This window comes from Lagenorhynchus albirostris, chromosome 7, assembly GCF_949774975.1.
Source record: "Lagenorhynchus albirostris chromosome 7, mLagAlb1.1, whole genome shotgun sequence".
NCBI classification, from domain to species: domain Eukaryota; kingdom Metazoa; phylum Chordata; class Mammalia; order Artiodactyla; family Delphinidae; genus Lagenorhynchus; species Lagenorhynchus albirostris.
In genome coordinates, this window is record NC_083101.1 from 89,247,259 (window position 1) to 89,271,895 (window position 24,637).

General features: G+C 39.8%; 1 protein-coding gene across 4 annotated transcripts in view; it reads right to left on the minus strand.

Annotated features, from left to right (window-relative positions):
• The window catches only part of FAM120A (family with sequence similarity 120 member A), a 104,122-nt gene that overhangs the window by 78,703 nt on the left and 782 nt on the right, over positions 1–24,637 (minus strand). For all 4 annotated transcript variants that reach the window (XM_060155434.1, XM_060155433.1, XM_060155436.1 and 1 more), the window contains exons 2-3: positions 4,796–5,042; positions 867–949 (exon numbers count right to left, since the gene is read on the minus strand). In XM_060155434.1, the coding sequence (XP_060011417.1) occupies positions 867–949; positions 4,796–5,042 (330 nt within the window). The remainder of the gene's footprint in view (positions 1–866; positions 950–4,795; positions 5,043–24,637) is intronic.

Genomic DNA, 24,637 nt, shown 5'->3' on the forward strand with positions numbered 1-24,637 from the left:
CATTCAGAAACCATTCCATGCAACCTCCCTATTACTATGAGGAACTGAGGCCCAGGCTGCCAGCCAGTGTAGGTCCCGACTTCCCAGCTCCCCACCTAACAAGTGGCAGCTATGATCACAACACTAAAAAGCAGGGAACACCAGAGCCACTTTACCCAGCAAAGGGAATACGGAAAATCACAGGAAGCCACTAACAAGTACAACTCCAAGTTCCCTAGTGGCTCATACCAATTTCACTACTATGTTCACATCAAACTGTAAACCTTCCCAATCAAAGTTAAGAGAATCTTCTTGGATGTTCATTACTTTCACAAACAGGAAGGGGAGAAATATAAGAAAATAAATATTAACAAAATAGTACAAATGGACCACTTCTCTAATGAACTTGGGTCTCCTCCATCATTCAAAAAGCATTAAAACTAAAAAAAAAAGCATTAAAACTGTAAATAGATTTTTATACTATTTAAAAATTAGTAAGAAAATTATGAAACTTATCAAACTATGCTAAGATGTTGATCTGACTAACAGAAGATGATATTATCTATTGAAAAAAATTAATATTTGTAGGTAAGAAAATTAATACATAAAAACTTTAGCTAAAAAATTTCCAACTATCTAGGTATACGGCATGAAGAATTCCTCTAAGGGAATTTTTAAGGACATTTATATATTTCCCTAAAATATAGGTGCTGGGAACAAGATAAGGCAGGTTGTTTGTTTTTTAAGGCAACACAGATTCTGAAGTTAGCAGGAAGCAGGATATTGCTAATTTTGTGGTATATTTCCTTCTACAATAAAGAAACATTATTTACATTATGAAAGTAATATCAAAATCAACAAATGTTGGAAATGAAATGAATATGTACCTTAAGTGAGGCTAGTGGATGTTCTGGACCAAGTAAACTCCAATGAAAGGAAGCCAGATCTTCATCAGGTAGAATGTGATTTCCTGGAATACAAACAGGGATACCATAAAAGCCATCATCATGAGTGACACAGGGGAAACTTAGTATCATTGCATGTTATAATTTGTAGATTATCTTTGTTAGTTTCAGACTTTGTAATATGACTTCTTAGGACCACCTCATTTGATACACCACATAAAACTTCCACACAGAAATTGAGAATATTTCTTCATCTTTTAATACAAAGCAACATACAGCAGACAGACTTCTTGCAGCTGCCTCAAGCACAACGTGAATTTCCCGTAGAGGCTCAACAGCATTCAAACTGAATAAACTGCATAAAAACCTAAGTAATTCCCCAGCACAGTATTAAGGTCAGTCTGATAATGCCAGATGCCAAATGTCAATTTGAAACAACTTTTCATTTGTTTATGAGAGACTGTGGTTCAAACTGCATTCTGTGAAGTAGGTTCAACAGCAGAGGCAGAATCTATAGTTATAAAATCTAAGGAAGGTTAAGTGACAATGTTTGCTGCCTGTGACATGGATCAACACCCTCCTCCCATAATTTCCAGCACCACCCACAAATAGGTGTACAAAGCACAGACTACAACAAGTGCTATCAAGAAGTGCCAATCAGCTCTATGCACTATCACCAGGGCTGTGTCACAAATAAGAAGTGTATTCAGCTGAGAAACTACATTTTGCAGGGAACATTCTCCCTTCAGTGTAGTGCTTGGATGCCTGATACACTAACATCTTTGGTTTGTTAGTGGTCTTGATACAATTTAGAAGCAGTAATTTCCTAAATAATTCTGTAATTTTTATATTATGATTTAGTCATCTCCACACTAAGCAGATTCATTAATCAGCTGCTAACAGAAAACAAAACAAGGTGAGTTCATTTGCAATACTGCTAATCATAATACTCTAAACACACAAATACATGATACAGATGTACCAAACTGTCATTATGTCCAGAAGAGCAAAGTTAAGTCCTAATTGTATCAGTTACCGAGTTTTGTACTGCTTTCCTAGGCTCATGGAATGTATAGAACTTTATTGTGAAGTAAGTATTAAGTATCTGAGATTTGTTTTTGAAGCTTCTATCTGAAAAGATATTAAGCCAATTCCAACATCAAGAATAGTCTGTTAGGGCTTCCCTGGTGGCGCAGTGGTTGGGAGTCTGCCTGCCAGTGCAGGGGACGCGGGTTCGTGCCTCAGTCCGGGAGGATCCCACATGCCACGGAGCGGCTAGGCCCGTGGGCCATGGCCGCTGGGCCTGCGCGTCCGGAGCCTGTGCTCCGCAGCAGGAGAGGCCACAACGGTGACAGGCCCGCGTACCGCAAAAAAAAAAAAAGAAAAAAAAAAGAATAGTCTGTTAAATACCATATGCTAACACATATATATGGAATCTAAAAAAAAAAGGTTATGAAGAACCTAGGGGCAGGACAGGAATAAAGACACAGATGTAGAGAATGGACTTGAGGACACGGGGAGGGGGAAGGGTAAGCTGGGACGAAGTGAGAGAGTGGCATGGACATATATACACTGCGAAATGTAAAATAGATAGCTAGTGGGAAGCAGCCACGTAGCACAGCGAGATCAGCTCAGTGCTTTATGACCACCTAGAGGGGTGGGATAGGGAGGGTGGGAGGGAGATGCAAGAGGGAGGAGATATGGGGATATATGTATATGTATAGCTGATTCACTTTGTTATAAAGCAGAAACTAACACAACATTGTAAAGCAATTATACTCCAATAAAGATGTAAAGCAATTATACTCCAATAAAGATTTAACAGTCTGTTAAAACTTGGGTCAAATACTTAAATGAGTATTTCACTCAACCTTTCTAAAACAAAACATCTTATATAGCTATACCTTCTATTACAGAAAAGGAGAAATTATACTTTCTATTGGAAAAATAATCTTTCTTATTTGAGGACGTTGAAACTTTTACACAAAATCTAAACTAAAAATGTTCACCCAATTAAGCGTTTATCTATAACTTGCCTAAATTTTCTGAAGAAATTCCAAGCCTTAATTTATTACTAAATTATTCACAACGTTACTATTGTTTTTCATTTCTTTTACTATTTCACAAAATAAGTTAGCTAGAAAAGTATTAGTTGGCATTATCTCCCAAGAAATTTATTCAATGTTTCCTTAAATAAGATAAACAAATATCCTTCCCAAATTAGTTAAGGCATCCATATTCTAAAAGCATACAATTTTCCCATTCATTTAAAGTCAATTGTGGTAACATTTAAGTAAATATGAAACTTTTCATAATGTGCCCATCCACTCCATCACTTTTTAACATTTGAGGAAATATCCTTTTATATTTTAATGTCTGAAAATATGAAAGTACTACATACATTTAGAAATTAGGTTTTAATCCTCCAAATCCCAAGTCACAAGAGTTCACTAAGAAAATGGACAGAAAATAGCCAAGTACTAACTTAAAGACATGTATTTGAGATTAGATCCAAATAAAGACAACTTGTAAAATCAGAAAGTTTTTGATTGATTTGTAGTTATACAGTTTGAAATGTTATCACCAAATAATATATGAAAAATTATGGCTGTCTCACTATAATTTCTAGTTGTATAAAACTTTTTTGGAATGTTTATAAAAATTCTGATAATTAGGAATTTCTAAAAATAACCCACAATATAATCCCCCTCTTAAACATGACCAGATCAGGCTGCTAAGCACTAGAACAGAAATTGAGAGAGTACAATAAGATCGCACTTTTCTGGAGACCACACATCTTTCAAAAAGGGCCTGTGTGTCCCAAACAGCCCTCAATCCCATCACTGAAATTCATGGATTTTACTCACAGGAGGGCTTTGCTCAGAACACATTTACTTATACTGTGGACATAATTTTTACAAACTCTGAGCAAACTAGAGCCGGATATTCAAGTAGCTAGAAACATGTACATTCCAAGCACAAGAAAGGGAAGTGGACAGAAAAGAAAGAAATAACTATAAACTACAGACATAAAGTGATAAATAAATATATTACCTATTGCCAAGTTATTTTTAAGAGAAAGAAATTAATATATAAAATCTTAGTTGAAACCAGATTTCATCCTTTCTAGGTATTCAGCATAAGGAATTCCTCCAAGGGAGTGTTTTTTTTCTTTTCTTTTTTTTTTGTGGTACGTGGGCCTCTCACTGTTGTGGCCTCTCCCGTTGCGGAGCACAGGCTCCGGACGCGCAGGCTCAGCGGCCATGGCTCACGGGCCCCACCACTCCACAGCACATGGGATCTTCCCGGACCGGGGCACGAACCCGTGTCCCCTGCATTGGCAGGCGGACTCTCAACCACTGCGCCACCAGGGAAGCCCCCTCCAAGGGAGTTTTTAAAGACATGTATACATTTACTTAAGATGCAGGCACTGGAAACAAGGTAACGTAGTTTATTTTTGTTGTTTTCCTTTTAAAGTAATGAGAATCCTGAAAATGAGGGGAAAACATGACAGTGCTAACTTCACAGCATATTTTCTTCTATAACAAACATAATTTGTGCCAAAGGTTTAAATGTTTAATTTTCATAAGTGAGACTGTGTTAACACTTGTGATTTTTAAATGTTATTTTCCCCAAACTTTAAGGGCATTTTTTTTCACAAAATTAGTTTATCAGCTTAAATGGAACAATACATAAACAAACAAGAACAAATGAAGCACATTTTCAGTGACACCAAAAAATAATGAGTAAAGAATGTTACTGAGGAGAAGCCCAGCCCATTCCCTGTTTTTTTGAAATTTAAGTAAGATACAATCCCAAACATTCTAGCATTGAAATTAAAAAAAAACAACAACAGTATGTCCCGAGTACAGAACTCCTTTATAAAATGAATTTTCACACTGCCCACCTACCTAACAGAGCAGCAAAGATAGGGAAGCGGTTTGGGTTCAGGTCCAGCTGCTTGGCAACCTCGTGCATCAGATATTGGCTTGTGGTGAGACTTTTCCCATTCCGGCTCAGTTTTAGGGCATGGGCACTGAAATAGTAGGGGATGTTGCACAGGGCATAATCAGAGTCGTATGCAACTAAGCCGTGGAAGCCGTTTTCTCTGCAGAAACCGATCACTTCTTGATGATGATCCTCGATGCTCTGTGCAACCTGTGCAAGGGAGAAGACCACTTCGTCAGAGGCCAGGCACCACTTCAGCACGTGCTCAATACACAGACATATCTGTACAGAATCTGTAAATTCCAGATATGGAAGATATGCAAGAGAGCCAAACAGTCAAAACTAACAATCATAAAGTATGTAGCACATTGCTCAAATAAGAAATTTCAGTGGGAAATAATCTCCTGGTCAGTAATTTAGGATCCCATCCAGACTGCAAATTAACTTTCAATTTCTTATCAAGTTCAAAGATCACCCTGTTTAAAAATACACAATCCCAGGTGGCCCCTGAGACAGTATTTTGAAGGAAAAGAGACAGATGGGAAAAAAAGAGACAGAAGAGGAAAATAAAGAAGTGTAAAGGACGGAGACAGAAAGAAGCCAGCCACTCTCAGTGAAAACAAAATAATTTCTTCAAAGTAAGTCAAAGCAAATAGGTGAAATAACCAGAAGGATTAAAAAAAAAAAAGCCAAGTATTATCCATCACCTACCTACTAGTTACTATAGACCCTGAAGCATTCAGCATATGGCTAATAATAAGAATGAACATGTTTACCCCCAAATAATTGTCACTCGTTTATTCTGTGCAAAGGACCAGGCCTGGTGGTATGGCACCAGGTTCAGGACAACTGTGAAGGCTAGGTCTAAATTTACTGCCTTTTTAGTGATGAAAACTATAAGCTAAAGCTTCTTACTTCTACTGGCTCTCCCATTGTGAAAGGTCAACCCCATCTATCTCAGGTGTCTGTCACACACTAAAGAGGGCAGAGAAGCAACGCCCACAGGAAAGCAAAAAGCCCCCAGAATTTCTCTATTCCAAAAAACATACCAAAGGGCATTGAAAAACATTTTCCTAAAATTATATATATAAAGTCAAAGACAATTCCTCTCTTGCTGTTACCCACACTCATTTAACCAACTAAAATTTGGCAGGTTTTTTTTTCCCCCTACAATGGATAAAGGTATTTTAGAAAACAGAATTTTAAACTTTATTGGGTGACTCAGCTGTGGAAAATTAACTCTCCATAGAGCCCTAAAGGTAAAAAACAAGTGTGTACCCTTAAACATAAATTTCTAGAACTACACTGCCCGATTTGTGGCTATACTGAATTAAAATTTAAAATACATTGAAAATTAAGTCCAAGTGTTCAATGGTCACCTACTAGATGGACATCATTGTAGAGTTACTCTCATTTCTCACTGACTTTCAGCAAATTTTGTTAGAAAGTTAGTTATAATGAAATCTCAGCGGCAAAGCAGTCCTTTTAAAGATGCATATCTAAAGGAAAAATAATTTTTTGCATTCTCTTAATAAGTATTTTGATAAAAATATTTTGCTTTACAAAGAAAACAATAACAACATACAATTAGTCAATTACTCTTCTGTCTTAGAATAGGATGATGCTGTTTTATCTCAGTCTAAAAAGAGTACTTTCACTAAAATAGAAAACTACAGTTAAAATTTATTTTAATTAGCCCAGCTTCGTCTAGAAATGATAATCTCCAAGTCCATGCTCTCTACCTCAAATCACTTTATTACATAAAACTTTATATTTACAGCAATGTCTTAAGGCATTTAAAAATCACCAGCAATTCCTGTTTTCCAGACATCTTTAATATTAAGTCTGCACAATCTTCCTAAGAGGCCCTGAAATGAAGAGAGATTGTGAGTTACCACCCCCTAGCTCCAGTCCCCTCAGAGGAGTTCTAGAAAAGGCAGCATGGCTGCTTGCTTCATAGAGCCAGATATCCTGTAGAGGAGATGGGGCAAAATTAAATGTATGAGTTGAGTACTGTACAAGCTATATTTTGCAAGAGAGTTTGTTAACCTATTCTTCCAGGAAACTGAGGCTGCCAGCAGTTCAGAACCTAGCTCTGCCCAGCTCCAGGACAAGAGCGGTCCAGAGACTCATCCTCCCTGAGCACCCACTCTCTGCATACCTCACAACATCACCTCATTATCCTCACAACAACCCTTGGAGGGGAAAGGAGGAGGTAGCCCTGTGTGGTCACTCAGTGGGGTGTTCAAGCAGGGGAACAGCAGGTATACTGACTCAGAGCTGAGTGTGGTGTCTGCAGCCTCATCCCAGAGACCCAGGGGAAAGCAGTAGGCAATGGAGTCAGAGCAGGCAGGGACAGATCTAATCTGGCAGGTTTTCAAGGAAGGCTGTGGGCATTGTAAAACAACAGGCAATATATTTCCAGAGCTGTAAAGCACTCATACTCTTTGACTCTGGAGCAATCTTACGCCAGGAAATAGAGCCTAAGAAAGCAACGTATCTGATAAAAAACGTTGGGAGCATAAAAAGGGTGAGGGTAGCCTTCCATGGGAAAAATAAGTTAACATTAAGGAGCTGGGTAAACACAGCAACTACACAATGTTGTGGAGAAACTTGAGAAAAGCTTAGAATAAAATATTAAGCAAAACCATTTCAGAATACAATATCTGCTACATACAACCACATAAAACTGCACCTATGGAAAAAGACTGAAAGGGAGTAAGCAAAAACTAACACAGTTGTGCACGGTGGCACAATTATACTTAAAAAAAAAAAGAAAGAAAAAAAACTTTAATTTATTATTATTTTTAACATCTTTATTGCAGTATAATTGCTTTACAATGGTGTTAGTTTCTGCTTTATAACAAAGTGAATCAGCTATACAGATACATATATCCCCATATCCCCTCCCTCTCCCACCCCTCTAGGTGGTCACAAAGCACCGAGCTGATCCCCCTGTGTTATGCGGCTGCTTCCCACTAGCTATCTATTTTACATTTGGGAGTGTATATATGTCCATGCCACTCTCTCACTTTGTCCCAGCTTACCCTTCCCCCTCCCCATGTCCTGAAGTCCATTCTCTACGTCTGTATCTTCATTCCTGTCCTGTCATTAGGTTCTTCAGAACCTTTTTTTTTTTTTTAAGATTCCATATATACGTGTTAGCATACGGTATTTGCTTTTCTCTTTCTGACTTACTTCACTCTGTATGACAGACTCTAGGTCCATCCACCTTACTACAAATTACTCAGTTTTGTTTCTTTTTATCTCTGAGTAATATTCCATTGTATATATATGCCACATCTTCTTTATCCATTCATCTGTTGATGGACACTTAGGTTGCTTCCATGTCCTGGCTACTGTAAATAGTGCTGCAATGAACATTGTGGTACATGACTCTTTTTGAATTATGGTAGAAAAAAAACTTTTTTAAAGGAAAAAAATCTAATAAAAAGTTGAAACAGCCCTCATATATGCACGCCCACACTGGCCACCTCTATGCCACCGCACTGGGGGCAAATACTCGTCTTTTCACATCCGTCTCCTGCCAGACAAGGCACGCAATTTGCTCATCTACATATCAAGGGTCTAGCTTGGTGCCTGGCACACGGTAAAAACTATTTATGAAACGAAAAACTCTGGGAGTCCCAGTTCAGGGGCCCCAAACAGTCTTTAAATTATTTATAAAGATTACTATAAACTCTAAACAGTAGAAACCAACAGCCAGTAGAGCCTTATAGAGCAGTTTCATCTATCTCTGGGGAGTGGAATGTAGCGCTTTCCACAGTCACCTCCTTCCACTGACCCTTCCCCAAACACAATTTCTCATTCATTCAGAACACTTGGTTTCAGCCTGGCATTAATAAGCAAAGTGAATGAACTATTAATAACTCACTACAAGACTAATTTGCAAATGTTAACAATATCTTAATCCTCCCCCAAAGCACACCTAACATTAAACAAATAATTGTCTGCTAGAATTAATCTCCTAAAACAAAAGATAAAGGAACTCTGCCCTTAAGTAAGCACAGACTTCAAATCTAAAGCAAGGTGTATAACTGAATCACTTTGCTGTACACCAGAAACTAACACATTGTGTTAGTTCAATCAACTATACTTCAATAAAAAAAATAATAATAATAAAGCAAGGTGGAGCAATCTGCGCCCCTTGTCGTGCTCATCTTTCCTATCTCAGGTACCCTGAGTGATATGGATGGCGAGGAGAACCAAAATGTCCAGGTTCCAGTTCTGGCTTGATGTCCAACCTGCCTAGCTAGGAATGTAAAATTAATGAATCTTTAAGATTCTTTCAACTTCTGAAATTCTAGTATTCTTCCCCACTGGTTAAAATCCATTTTGCCTTTATCTGAGGAAGGCTACATGGCATTAAAAACCACAAGGTAACAGAGATGCAATCCTTTCCAACAAGTGAACAATGGAAGTATGGTGTAGCAGTTACTCAATTAGGGAAATAAAAACCCCACAAAACACCTAAATGAAAGAGTCTGGCTGATGGATACATGACTCTGCATTTGTACAAACTCACATCATTGTACATATCATACAAAGGATAAACTTTAATATACACGACTTAAAAAAAAAATCAGCCAGCAGTCAGGGATGGTAGGCCAGAATGCAAACTGACAAATGTATCGAATTGTATTATAAACCGTCTGTCACAGGGGTGCCAATGAACAACTCTGAAATCACTTTCACGTGTGTTAAGGTTGGGGTAAATGGATGGTAGATGACCTCAGTGTCTCCCTATCAGAGAACGGGCTTACAAATGTGCAAAGGGAGGAGGCTAGCATGACCCTGTAGTGTTGGGTTAGCCATGGAGATGTCCGTAAGAACCCACAAGTAGATGACAACACAGACAGACAGGCACAGAAATCATTAGAGGTTAAGTGTGTGCACGTGGATTAGTCTATAAACACACACCTATATCTCCCAGGTGTCAGCAGAGAACCTAGAAGCAGCAACACCCCAGGAGAAAGAACATCTGTACCCCGATCTGGTTTCTAAATACCATTCTCCACTAAAAGGCATGTCACTGAGCAGACGCCCAGTAGATATACGGAAGGAGGGCACTGCCCCTCTGGAGCATTCTCCCCAAATCACAAGAAAATATCAGACAGCCCAAACTGGAGGCCAACCTACCAAATGCCTGATCAGTTCTCCAAAAGTGTCAAGGTCACCACAGAGACAAGCAGAGGCTGAGAAGCTGTCCCAGATCAGAGATCAGTAAGTAGACAAGATGCCTAAAGGCAACAGGGAATCCAAAAAGGATACAGGTAGAAAATGGAAGAAATCTGAATGAAATACATAATGCAGTTAATGGTACTGTACCAATGCTAATTTCTTAGTTGTAACAGTTGTACTAGCTCATAGGATGCTAAGATGCATGAAAGCTGAGTGAAGGATATTCAGGAACTCTCTGTACCATTTTTGCAACTTTTCTATAAACCCCAAATTATTCCCAAGTAAGAAGTTTATTTTAAAAAGAAAAAAAAAAAAAACACAATAGTCTACAAAAGCGGTCCCCAACCTTTTTGGCACCAGGGACCAGTTTCCTGGAAGACAATTTTTCCACAGATTGGAGGCGGCGGTGGGGGGAAGGAATGGTTTTGGGATGATTCAAGTGCATTACATTTATTGTGCACTTGATTTCTATTATTATTACATTGTAATATATAATGAAATAATTATACAACTCACCATAATGCAGAATCAGTGGGAGCCCTGGGCTTCCTTTCACTTGCCACTCACTGATAAGACTTTTGATATGAGTCTGCAAGCAACTGATTTATTATGGTCTCTGTGCAGTCAAACCTCTCTGCTAATGATAATCTGTATTTGCAGCCGCTCCCCAGAGCTGGCATCACCGCCTCAGCTCCACCTCAGATCAAGCTTTAGATTCTCATAAGGAGCACACAACCTACATCCCTCACATGCACAGCTCACAGTAGGGTTCGCACTCCTATAAGAATCGAATGCCGCAGGTGATCTGACAGCAGGCAGAGCTCAGGCAGTAATGCGAGCCATGGAAAGCAGTTGTAAATACAGATGAAGCTTCTGCTCACTCATCCGCTGCTCACCTCCTGCTGTGCGGCCTGGTTCCTAACAGACCATGGACCAGTACCAGTCCGTAGCCCAGGGGTTGGGGACCCCTGGTCTACAAGACACTAACTGAGAGACTGTTTTAAGCTATTTCATCATGTGAACAAAGCACTGAAAGGCCTGGCAGGCAAAGTCTCCGAGAGTCTATCATGTGAAAACACAACTCTCCCCAGACAGTCCAACTAAGGGAAGTAGGAAAGCCCACCACACACAGCATAAACCTATGAATGAAAGAATAAAGTCCAACAACCAAGAATACCTGTAAGAGGCCCACTGAACAATTCCTCAAGATTTATGTCAAAGAGCCTGGTAGAGTCAGGGGCAAAGAATTGGATGCAGTGCAGAGGAGACTCGATGCAAGGTTTGGGTGAGGATAGGAAAACGCCTGGATTGCATCAAAACAGAACCTGAGAGGTAGTTATTTAATTAAAAAAAAATTAAATTCCAGAGGTTAAGCTTCTAGGAATCAGGGTCTAACAGGGTATCGCTGTGCTTTCTCCTTTCAGTGTGTCTTTCTTCCGGTCTGAATGCCTTTCACTCCTGTTTCCCATCTCTTCTACTCACCCTATTCCCCGTGTTCTGTTTCTCCAATTCCCTGGCCTTCCAGCTCCTGGCTCAGACTGGGCACATTATGCTTAATGAAAATGGTATGTCTAGTTCTTAATTCTTAGTTTAGAAATGAGTAAAAACTATGAAATACAATGTTGGGAAGATTATTTCAATTTGAATTCCCAAAGAGTATAAAAAGCAAGCTAAAAAATTATGCCGAGACCTATCTACTCACAGGTGATAAAGAAAGGGTTAAGGCCTCCTATGAGAGTGAGCCAGACTTGGAATTATGCATAGCCTCCTCACAGAAAACCACAGGCTAGTGACCAAAGACCACCTACCACCTTAAAGGCACTAGGCCTTGACTGATTTTTGCCATGGCTGCCATCACCACTGCATCAAAATGCAACTTCAGATCAAGGGAGTGAAACCGTAGAGCTCCTGAGTACAGTGCACAGAGCATTCAACTTTTACTATTTTTTTTAATATATAAATTTATTTATTTTATTTTTTTATTTTTGGCTGTGTTGCGTCTTCGTTGCTGTGAGCAGGCTTTCTCTAGTTGCGGTGAGCAGGGGCTACTCTTTGTTGCGGTGCGCGGGCTTCTCACTGCTGTGGCTTCTCTTTTTGCGGAGCACAGGCTCTAGGCGCGCAGGCTTCAGTAGTTGTGGCACGTGGGCTCAGTAGTTGTGGCTTGCGGGCTCTAGAGCTCAGGCTCAGTAGTTGTGGCACACGGGCTTAGTTGCTCCGCGGCATGTGGGATCTTCCCGGGCCAAGGCTCGAACCTGTGTCCCTTGCATTGGCAGGCAGATTCTTAACCACTGCGCCACCAGGGAAGCCCACTTGATACGTGCTTTGGTAGCCACAACTAGGCTGGGAACCACCAAACACCTCGCCTCACTTTTCCACCCATCCGTCACCAAGAAACACGGTGTATGCAATCAGTGTTGAAGATCTTCAGTAGCTGGCAAAACGCCCCATTTTTGGTCCCAATGAAGTATTTTGTATTTAGCTAGGGATAATTTTATGTAACTGTATATTTGCCACAGAATCCTAGGTAAATCTTTTCATCTCAATAGTTTTAAGTTTCATCATTAAAAAGGCAGATACATCAAAATTCAGTATTTTTTACAAAGAATAATGACTAAAAAATTCTCAAGCTTACTTTGTGAATGTAATTATTTATTAATGCTGAAAGCAGCTATGGGGAAAGTCCTATAAGAATGAAAATGTAACACCGTTACTTACTCCTAATCTCCAGTGAAGAAGCACTTGTACAGTGAGGTTTTGTGTCTCTGGCATCAGGTGAACTCCACTGCCTACTTTAATACTTTCTGTACTTCCATTTCTTCATCTGCAAAAATAATAGTACTCTCCTACCTCATAGGGTAGCTGTGATGATTAAATGAGTTACTACATGTAAACAGCTCAGAATCATTCATAAATAATAAGCACTTGATAAATGTCAGGTACTATTTATTTTCAAGTAAGCTATGTGAGAAAGGATCTACTTCTTCATACTTTTCATGCAGGACCTGAAACACTATGAGTTGTCATAAAGAGATTTTCTGACACAAAGAAAAAAATATCATATGTGGTTTTTCTTTAGAATAATTTTACAGAGGCTCAGGGAATAATGTGACACGTCCTCCAACCAGCTACCGGCTTTAAAAGATATAAGTTAACCTGAACGTAAAAGGATAAGTCAACCTAAATTCTTTTGTTAAAAAAAAAAAAAATCAGGCTCTGACCTTTATCCAGCAGAATTCTAGACACTATGTATGAGGTGGGTAAAACTTACTCAGGCTACTTACTCCCTACTCAAGTCGAGCTGAAGAGTGAGAACATGAAAGTCAATGCTAACTTGGTAGAAGATTTTTATTGTTGTTGTTTACTTTAAAAGAGCAATTTTAGTGTCATGACATACATTAGCAATGTCTCTAAAAGTAAACCTCTCCTCCTCAGGAAATCTGTAATCATGGCTGAATAAACGTCTTACCTTATATAGCTCTTGGTTATTCTATAAGAATTGGTTGCAGTGGTCTTAAAAGCAAGGAAAAACAATGTCTTTTAAAATAAGGGAGTGGCACATGAAAAGATTCTCAACTTCATTAATCATAGGGAAATGTAAATCAAAACCACGAGATACCATTTCACACCAATTAAGATGGCTACTAAAAAAAAAAACAGAAATAAGCAAGTGTTGGCGAGGATGTGGAAAAACTGGAACCCTCACACATTGCTGGTGGAATGTAAAATGGTGTAGTTGCTGTGGAAAATGGTATAACAGTTCTCAAAATATAAAATCACCATATGATCCTGCAATTCCATTTCTGGGCATATACTCAAAAGAACTGAACGCAAGGATTCAAACAGATATTTGCACCCCCATCTTCATAGCAATATTATTCACGATAGCCAAAATGTAGACGCAACCCAAGAGTCCACTGACAGATGAACAGATAAGCAAAATGTGGTCTATCCCACACAAGAAATTATTATGCATCCTTGAAAAGGAAGGAAATTCTGATACATACTACAACACGGATGAACCTTGAGGACATTATACTCAGTGAAATAAACCAGTTACAAAAAGATAAATTCTGTGTGATTCCATTCATATGAGGTGCCTTAAGTAGTCAGATTCATAGAGACAAGAAAGTAAAATGGCAGCTGCCACAGGCTGGCAGAGAAGAATGGGGAGTTAGTGCTCAATGAGGACAGTTTCACTTTGGGAAGGTGAGAAATTTCTAGAGATTGATGGTAGTGATGGCTGCATAGCAGTGTGAATGTGGTTTCGCATCCGCTGATATGGACAGCCGACTGTACTCACTGTACTACACCATTTTACATCAGGGACTTGAGCATCCTTGGATTTTGGTATCTGAGGGGTCTCCTGGAATCAGTCCCCTGCATATACGTGAGGGAAGACTGTACTTAATTCTACTGAACTTAATTCCACTTAAAAATGGTTAAAATGGGCGGGCTTCCCTGGTGGCGCAGTGGTCAAGACTCCGCCTGCCAATGCAGGGGACATGGGTTCGAACCCTGGTCCAGGAAGATCCCACATGCTTAGCTGCAGAGCAACTAAGCCCCTGAACCACAACTACTGAGCCTGTGCTCTAGAGCCCGCAAGCCACAACGGCTATGCCCGCCCACCCCAACTACTGAAGTCTGCACACCTAGGGCCCGTGCTCTGCAACAAGAGAAGCCACCACAGTGAGAAGCCTGCACAATGCAACGAAGAGCAGCCCCCGCTAGCCACAACTAGAGAAAGCCCACGCACAGCAATGAAGACCCAACGCAGCCAAAAATAAAATAAATTAATATAAAAATAAGAAATGGTTAAAATGGTAAAACTTTTGTTATAGTTTATTACAATTAAAAAAATAAAGATAAAAATTATAATAAGAGGGTGGCACCCCGTCTCCCTGTTTTCTCAGAAATCCTAGGCACTTAGCTCCAAGATATAACTTCCTCCTTGTCAAAACAGAAGTTTTATTTTTCCTTTGGATAATGACATTAGCATATATGTAATGTATTATATCTGCCAGCCTACATAAAAGGGTGAGATTTCTTCTTTGCAATCTCTTTAGCAGGTTGCCTGTGATGCAACTGCAATCTGTTTCAATGCTTATTCAATAATAAAACTGTTTTCTTTCTCTGTTAAAAAATTAAATAAGAGAGTGAATGTCCTAAAAGAAATGCAAGTTAAACTTCATACATTTTTAAAATAAAAATAATAAAAGGAATGTTGAGGGTTTCCCTAGTGGCGCAGTGGTTGAGAGTCCGCCTGCCAATGCAGGGGACACGGGTTCGTGCCCCGGTCCGGGAAGATCCCACATGCCGTGGAGCGCGGCTAGGCCTGTGAGCCATGGCTGCTGAACCTGCACGTCCGGAGCCTGTGCTCCACAACGGGAGAGGCCACAATACTGAGAGGCCCGCGTACCGCAAAAAAAAAAAGGAATGTTGAACCAAGGGGGAAAGGGGTGGGGTGGGAGGAATTGGGAGACTGAGACTGACACATATATATTATTGATACTATGGATAAAATGGACAACTGATAGGAACATGCTATATAGCACAGGGAACTCACCTAGTGCACAGTGGTAACCTAAATGGGAGTGAAGTCCAAAAGGGAGGGGATATCTGTATGTGTTTGGCTGATTCATTTTGTTGTGCAGTGGAGGCTAACAACATTGTAAAGCAACCATACTCCAATAAAAATTAATTTAAAAGAAAAAAGGAGTGTTGAAACACCAACATTATTTGTATTCAGTGTCTATTCAGCCTACTATATTAATCTCCTAATGATTCAGCTAACTCCAAGCAGTAGTATTCTTTTTAAAAATCCAATTCCAAAATACATCAAAATTTAACTTTTGGATTCAGAAAAATGAATCTCAGACTGATGCAATTTATTTCAAAATGGTGACACGTGCAAATTCTTTATTGAAATATTTAATGGCTCACATAGGTACAGGAGATTGAAAAACCATGGTGCCTGTGCTCATCCAAGCGGTCCAGGGAGGCCCTCCCAGTCTGGACTGGCTGGCACTCCTGCCCATGAAGATGAACAATACACTCCAGACCTATGAAAACTCAACCCTCCAGTAATACTCCTTCCAGTATATTTTCTTACACTAATTGGCAAAATACCAACAGGGTAGTTTCAGTTTTTCCAAAGAAATAAATTTATTCTAGAGACAAGCGGGAAATACCAAGTAACCGGGGTACAAAAGAATCACGTTTCTAGATCACAGATCCTTAATTACTGTAGATTTACCATCACCTTTGCAGATAAATCAGTGTGCCAAGTTCAACTCTATACTGGCCCTAAAATACCTAGAAACAATGTTTGATAGAGCCAGGTATAACAAGGGAGAAAAAAAAAGATGGCTAAATGAAGCCAATTTCCCTAAGCAGTCACCCCTTTGATGTCTTCAACACAGCTCCTAAATTAAGAAGCATAAAGGGCTTACTCAAAGATAAAGCCTCTGTGCCAGGTGGCCAAGCTGAGACTACTTATCTGTGGAATTGACTAGACTCTGGGTTTGAACACAAACTTTCTACCATCTTTCTGCCATCACTGCCTTGCACAAGGTGACTAACTGGTGAGTCTGGAATTGATTTGTCCATTTCTCAAATATATTTTGAACACGTACTACATGCCAGTGTTCTAAGAGATGGATAACATAATGTTCTAAGAGGTGGTCATCCATCGTAGGACTTACTTGCTAGAGAAAACATAAACATAAGTAAAAACTAATTCCAGCTATATAGAGACATTTGGAGAATTTTAGAATATTTCTATCTGAACTCTGATTCACTTACATCTAATTGTTCTATTTATAAAACTTTGTCTATAAATCCATTGGAAAATAAATCTAATTTTTCAAATTCTGAAGTATTGCTTCTTTAAGGTGGGGGTGGAGAAAATGGGTGAAGTCTAAATGTACAAACTTCCAGTTACAGTTGACCCCTGAACAATGGGGAGGGAGGTGTTTAGGCAAACCAACCCTCCACGCAGTCAAAAATCTGTGTATAACTTTATAGTTAGTCCTCCATCCACGGTTCTGCATCCATGGACTCAACCAACCACAGATTGTAATATTTACTATTGACAAAAATCCACATATAAGTGGACCCACACTGCTCAAACACATGTCGTTCAAGGGTCATCTGTATAAAATAAATAAGTCATGTGGATGTAATGTACAGCATGGAGAGTGTAGTTAACACTGTATTGTATATTTGAAAGTTGCTAAGAGAGAGCTTAAAAATTCTCATAAGAAAAAAAAGTATAACTATGTATGGTGATGGATGTTAACTAGACTTAATGTGGTGATCATTTCACAATATATACATATATTGAATCATTATGCTGTACAGCTGAAGCTAATATAATGCTGTATGTCCACTATATCCCAATTTTAAAAAAAAAGGAACTCCTCTACATATTACATGGTATTTATTCCTATGGTCAATTTCTTACTAAGGCTGGAATGTGTAGTATGTTTTAATTAATTTCTTTCCATTGTATAAATTCTAATTGTATAAAACAAAATGAAGAGCAACGTGGGTCTAGAAATATATAAGAGAGAAGGTGTGTGTATGTACATATCTTATTTAGAAAACTAAGCTATATTCTCTTTTTTTACTTATCTCCCTGGTATACTTAGAAATCTCTATTTCAAACCTTTATATGGCTTTACTAAGGCCCAAAGCTTAGAATTCTTTGACTTGTTCACATCAGGATTTCCTAGCCTTGGCACTGGTGATATTTAGGAATGGATAATTCTTTACTGTGGGGCTGTCCTGTGCATTGTAGGATGTTTAGCAGCATCCCTGGCCCCTGCCTCTAGATGCCTGCAGCCAGTATGCCCTCATCTGTGACAATCAAAAATGTCTCTAGACCTTGACAAAATCACCAGCCCTCTAGCCCCTGTTGAGAATCACTGCTCTTCAGTGACTAAATAGATTGTCCTATGGCATCAAAGGAAGTTCCAAACGTTGACATGGGAAAATGATGTAAACGAGCACACACACCCCCGCCTTCCACTAGAGTAAACTCCTTAAAGGATTCCATTCTTTTCTGTTATATTCACTCCTCCACACCTGGCCAATAGCAGGCACTCAATGTTTGCTAAAGGGAGAATGAATCATCACTGGAAACCAGAGAAGAGAGAATAAGAAATTTAAAGAAAATAAATCGTACTTAATGGCCATTGACCCAGGTGTTGAAAGAAAATAATTAAATTGCCTATATAAATAGAACAAAGAAAATATATGATTAAAGAGTTGAATGCCTATACTAAACATAGGAAATACAGGAGGAGTAAAATTAGTCCCTGGCCTCAAGTAGCTTAGAGTTAGTGGGGGAGATACATATGAAGGTAGCTACAATAAAGCTTTTGAGATGGGCTTTGAGGTAGAACCAAAATTCTGGCAAGCGAAAGTGGGGTAGACAGAGGGAGACATCAGTAGAGTTGGGAAATGGACATTTCTTGGGGAAACAGTAAACAGTCTGGTTGGGAGCATTTTAAAAGTATAATAGAAGAATTCTAAAACTAAGGAAGGTGGAATGGATTCGGATTGCAGGAGGGTCTAAGAGCCTGAATAAGGAGTTTGGATTAATGGTTTTGTTGACAGTCGTTGCCAGGAGAATGACTCACCTGAGGACCCTGCAGGGTGCTCTGACATTGTGTGCAAGATGAGTTCCACTGCTGATACTAGGCATGGGGGCCTGGTCAGATCCAGAGGCAATTCTGACTACTATCCACAGTAAGACACAGTTTAATGTAATGGTATTCACCCTTAATACATGTCTTGCATTCTACTTTTTATTCTATTTTATTCTGTGTGAATTTTTCTAAATGCTGATAAACACCCAATAATTTGGTTTCACAACCCACCAGACCTTTTCGGTAAACTTGGTGAGTTCACATGTTGGGAATACTAGAAATGAGGAACAGAAGTGTAAGTAAGAGACTGCTGGGCTAGAACTGATGTGTCATATTGCAGGGACTGGCAGGATGGAATGATAAAAATGCCAAAGATGACTCCAGGGTGGTAAGTGTAACTTTGAAATAGGTGACCATCAGGCTCAAAGCAGTTAGGGCTAAAAGTGAAATCAGAACAGACTGGGAGAAGAGACAACTGTGGAAAGTGAAAGGAGAATGAAGGGTATATCAGTAAAAGTCAGGCTCTAGGGGGGACATGCAGTTTGAAGTCTTAAAGGTGGTATCATTCTTCCTGCTAATTATAGGACACAAACCCTAGGGTAGCTAAAGTGAAATTACAATAGTCACTAGAGGTGACTAATCTGAGGTCAGATTAGAGAGAATAGTCAGTTTGTGTGTTGAATGGGATATGGGAGAAGTAATCTCTAAGTACATAAAACCAGTTGCTCAAGTCTTTGAGAACAGTAAAAGGGTGCACTGGAAACTGTCAGATGTTGAAAGAATATGTGCATAATATTAACCTCAAAAGAGGTAATAATAAGAGTATATAACAGAAAAGGTCCACAGAATTATGGCATTTATGGAAAGTCATATTTCAGTAACTCCAGGAAATGGAAGTGCTTTGATAATCACAAAGGCTTCAACAATGCAATGTTGAAGGGAAGAGGCAATGGGCTTTGGTAAGTCTAACTTTAAACCTGAAAAATGGGTGATAATTGTTGGTAAGTATCAGCGGTGAAGTCACAAATTGGTGGCTCAAGATCTGAATCTAGCCCGGAGTCCATTTTCCTTGGCTTAAAGGTGTTTTTTAAATGGAATAATTTCAAATAAAAATCTGGATTTCTGACTTTCTTGAAAAATCTGAAGGTCTGGCAATGTTGGCTCTATAGTCTTGTAAGGCTTTTAAAATGTGCACACTCTTCAATCTATCAAGTTTGTGTGTGCATACCATTTGTAGGGGATAGATAAATCATACACTATGCAGGTATTAAAAAGAATTAGAACTGTAAGTATAGAAATGAAAAGATTTTTTACACACTTATAAAAAACCAAATTGCTGAATAATGTAGTGATCGCATTAATGTTAAAAACTAAAACTATTTTGATAACATATGATATATAATATAAAATATACATAGGCACCTGCTGTGGAAAATAGTATGGTGATTCCTCGAGAAATTAAATATAAAATTACCAAATGATCCAGCAATTCCACTCCTGGGTACATACCCCAAAGAACTGAAAGCGGGGACTCCCGACAGATTTTTGTACACCCATATTCACAGCAGTACTATTCATTAGTCACAACAGCCAAAGGGGGAAGCAACCCAAGAATCCATAAACTAAATGTGGTCCATCCACAGAATAGAGTATTTTTCAGCCTTATAAGGGAAGGAAATTCTGACACAACATTACAATATGGATGAACCTTGAAGACATTATGGCTAAGAGAAATAAGCCAGTCACAAAACTGGTACACTTGAAGAAAATAAATATTTTTAAATAAGTATTTTAAATGTATGGCTGGTTTGAGTTATAATGTGGTCGATTCTGAATTGTAAGTATTCCCTGATCAATTAGAGATCTTTAAGAATAACAGTACATTGCTAGTTTTCAGTGTCTCTTGGATAGAAACTGTGCTGCCTGGAAAAAGCAGCAGAGGCGTTTTGCTATCAGATCTGACCTGAGAGTGAACTGCAGGTAGGCACACCCCACAGCATTCTTACACAATGAAACTGAACTTTGACTTCAGCACACCACTTCCCTCTTGAAGAGGTTACTGGTTACTTGTCCCCAGACGTTGCTCAATCAGCAATCGCAATCCGTTTCTTCCCATATTAACAAAATACTGAGGGCTAAATGAGACAGCACTGTGAGAGATGACCTAGCATGGGACTGGCACCCTACAAAGTATACAAAGAAAGAGATCATCATCCCAAGATCTCAGGCCACAGCCTAATCTCACATTCTTCCAGTGACTTAAAACATGAGCTCTGCTTTATGTAAGATCTGAGTAAATACCCCAGAGTACCGATTCAGGATAAGATTTCAAGGACTTCATTATAAACCTGCACATCAACACCACAAGTCTTGAGGCAGAAACATTTAGTAAAGCTCCAGGCATCTAATGCCACCAAGATTTTAAAATCAACATCAGTCCTCACCAAGTTTCAAAGGTTATGATGACTCAAGGCACACAAGAGGAAATGCTCCTAGTAACTAACAGAAGCCAAGTTCAGGCTGGGCAGTTTAATGACCTGAACAAAATTAGCTGATGTGTGGGCCAACTTCTAATGGTTAAAGAAATGCAATTATTACTTTAGCAAAGACATACTCTTCTAAGCCAAAGAAGATTTCTCTAAGCAAAGCTGACGGGAAATTAAGACTTTCTGCCAGTTTGCAGAACCCTGGAGACGGCCAATACGATGGTAGATTTTTATAAGAAAAATGCCTCATATGCCCAACATTATATATAGTGAGATGTTTGCATCAATTCCTTTGCCAATTTTTATTTAATCTTAAAAAAAATACAAATATCATACAGCAAAATTAACTTTTATTTACTTTTGATGTATAGTTCTATGATTTTAAAACATGCTACCAGGGCTTCCCTGGTGGTGCAGTAGTTGAGAGTCCGCCTGCTGATGCAGGGGACACGGGCTCGTGCCCCGGTCTGGGAAGATCCCACATGCCGAGGAACGGCTGGGTCCGTGAGCCATGGCCGCTGAGCCTGCGCATCCGGGGCCTGTGCTCCGCAACGGGAGGGGCCACAACAGTGAGAGGCCCGTGTACCACACACACACACACACACACAAAAAATGCTACCACCTCTACCATCAGGTTACAGAACAGTTCCATCACCCCAAAAAGCTCCCTCCTGCTGTCCCTTTATATTCACACCCTCAGGCAACCACTCATCGGGTCCCCATCACTACAGCCTTATCTTCAAGAGAATGTCATATAAATAGAACCATACCTTTTGAGCCTGGCTTCTTTCACTCAACATGAAGCTATAAAGACTCATCCAAGTTGTATGTATCAGTAGTTTCTCCCTTTTTATTGCTAAGTAGTATTGCACAGTACCATAGCTTAACTATTCACCTATTAAAGGATATTTTGGTTGTTTCCAGTTTTGGCTATTATGAATAAAACTGCTATGAACATTCAAGTTCAGTTTTTGTGTGAATAATAGTTTCATTAGGAAAATACCCAGGAGTACAACTGCTGGACCACATGGTAAATGCATTTTATAAGAAACTAAGGGAGCTGTTTTTTAGGGTGGCGTGCCATCTTGCATTCCCACCAGCCATGTGGGACGATTCCAATTGCTCAGCATTCTTGCCAGCACTTGGCATTGCCAGAATTATTTATTTTAGCCATTCTAACAAGTATGTAGTGATATGCCATCATGGTTTTAATTCACTTAACCATTTAATGGGCATTTTTAAAAAACAGTACACTCCCTTCACTCCCTTAGAGAATGCTGAACATAAATTTTTCTGGCTCAAAATCATCCTCATAGAGTAAACCATACTGCCCTCAGGGGCTACTGAAGTACATAGGGTTGTTTTCTTTTTTCTAAGGAAGCCCCAGAATTATGTGTGTTTTTTATAGCTTTTTCTATCTTCTCCCTTGTGAAGTGTCACTTCCTTCTATTAATGGTGCGCCTGCCTGGCAGACTTTCCTCTGCACCCTTTTCTCAAGCTAAGTTTAGAAATAGATAACTAAGCTTATCAGAATTACATCTGAAAAGGAGAGGGCAGTCTACAAGGGAGAGAAGTTGATTCTTCAAGGAGGAAACAGAAAGCTTTTTTTTTCCTTTTTGGGTCACTATACCAAAGCTTCCTGACCTCTCATTTGGCTGTTGAGAAATTTTTAGTAGCTAGATTTCTTAGGCATTTTCCAAAAAGGTGAGGCTGCCAGTTAAGTGTCCACCAAGGAATTGAGTCTTTACTATATTAAGCTGTAAAATTAACACTATATTGTGGTTCTATATCAGGAGTTAAAAGCTTATCTAAAGCAAAATAATTATAGACTCAATTATATCTTGAGTGCAGAAACGTAAGTGGAAGAAATGATCTTAAATCTAGTTTCTTACTAACTTACACATTGGTCAAAATTCTGGGCATCCAGCAGGTAAGTGAGACATTTACAGGGGCACAAAGATAAATACCAAGAAATTTTACAATTAAAAAAGAATTTAGCAGTTCTTTCAAAAGATACAGTGACTGTGTACAAACACTGACTCTAATCCTAAGTAAAATTTACGGTGTTCCTTTGAAAGCCACTTGACTAGAAAGCTCATTGTCTTTCCAGTAGTAGTTTCCATCTCTGAACAAGATAAAACTGTTAACACTCAGGGCATCTTCTGGAGGTGGATCACACCTGGGAGTCGGCACTGTCTTACTTCTGAGAGAGCCCAGGCTCCAGGGCAGAAAATGCCAGCAGCAGTCCCTGGCTCTCAGCCGAACTTCCCCAGGGACGCAGGCTAGGTCTCTGCCATACTCACAGACCAATCGCCGCTCTTCCAGCAGCCTCGACCCGCACACTTAGAAACCCTGTCGCCAATTGCAACAGGATCGGGGTGGGACTTCCGCTATCACTTTAGGCTTAACCACCACCATCTCAGCACAGGCAAGAGCAATCAGGAAGTTTGAATTTCACAAACTTTGGGAACAAGCACAGTTTCAAGCAGAAATAAAGGAATGACAAACACGTTGGAAGGCAGAGTGGCAAAAGTCAGAAAACCAAAACATTCCCCCTAAAAATTTTAAACAAAGAACAATCAAAAAGGAAGCAATCAAAATTCAAGTCAAGGGTCATTGATTTGCATGTTATCTCTGCCGTGGCTGCTAGGTCCTCAAGCACTCCTTGGCCTGGGTTCTGGAAGGAGACCTCTGCCAAAAGGACAGCAGAATGCCGGACAGTCAAAGCTCTGATTACCTGAGTGCACAGCCCAAAGTGGTGGAGTCCTCACTGTGCAGAGAGAAATAAATCCTGGAAACTCTGATTCACATTCTCTTTGCCCTGACTCTGAACTACTCTCTTCACTTCAGATACACAGAACCAAAGACTTTTTCACGTAGACTCTAAGTCACAGAACTGACAAAATTTCAGCATGTCAGAATTTATGATTCTTTGAAATCTAACACACACGAAAATCCGACAATTTCTCTAAAAACTGTCATCTTCCAGGGAACCTGGACCCAGCCCTGCGTTCTCAAGAAGAGGCTAACTCCACAGGCCTTGCCCAGGTCACTGCCCCCAGCTGAGCCGGGGTGACAGCAGTAGGCAGACCTTCCATCCACCCTCAGTGGCTGGAGACCCCTTTCTGTCGCCATCTAGCCCACTTGCTCCCCCAAAAAACCTGTTGCTGTTCAAGCCCTGCTAAAGGAAAACCAGCGTCTCATAAAAGTTCAGGTTAGTAATCTACCTGCTTCAAAGAGTGGAGGAATACTCCGGATCTCAGCGATGGTGGCACTGCACCCTCCAAGCCTGCAGCTATCCGCTGGTCTTAAGGTTCTCGGACGGCCTGGAGCAGCCGGAGTCCCCAGACCCCGGGCACTCGCAGCCGCCGGCCGGGCTCCAGGCCGCGCGTCCATTTTGCAGCAGTTCAGACCGGGAGGGGAGAGGCGCCTGCAGTCCCCCGGACCAGACCCCGAACCCTGCCCA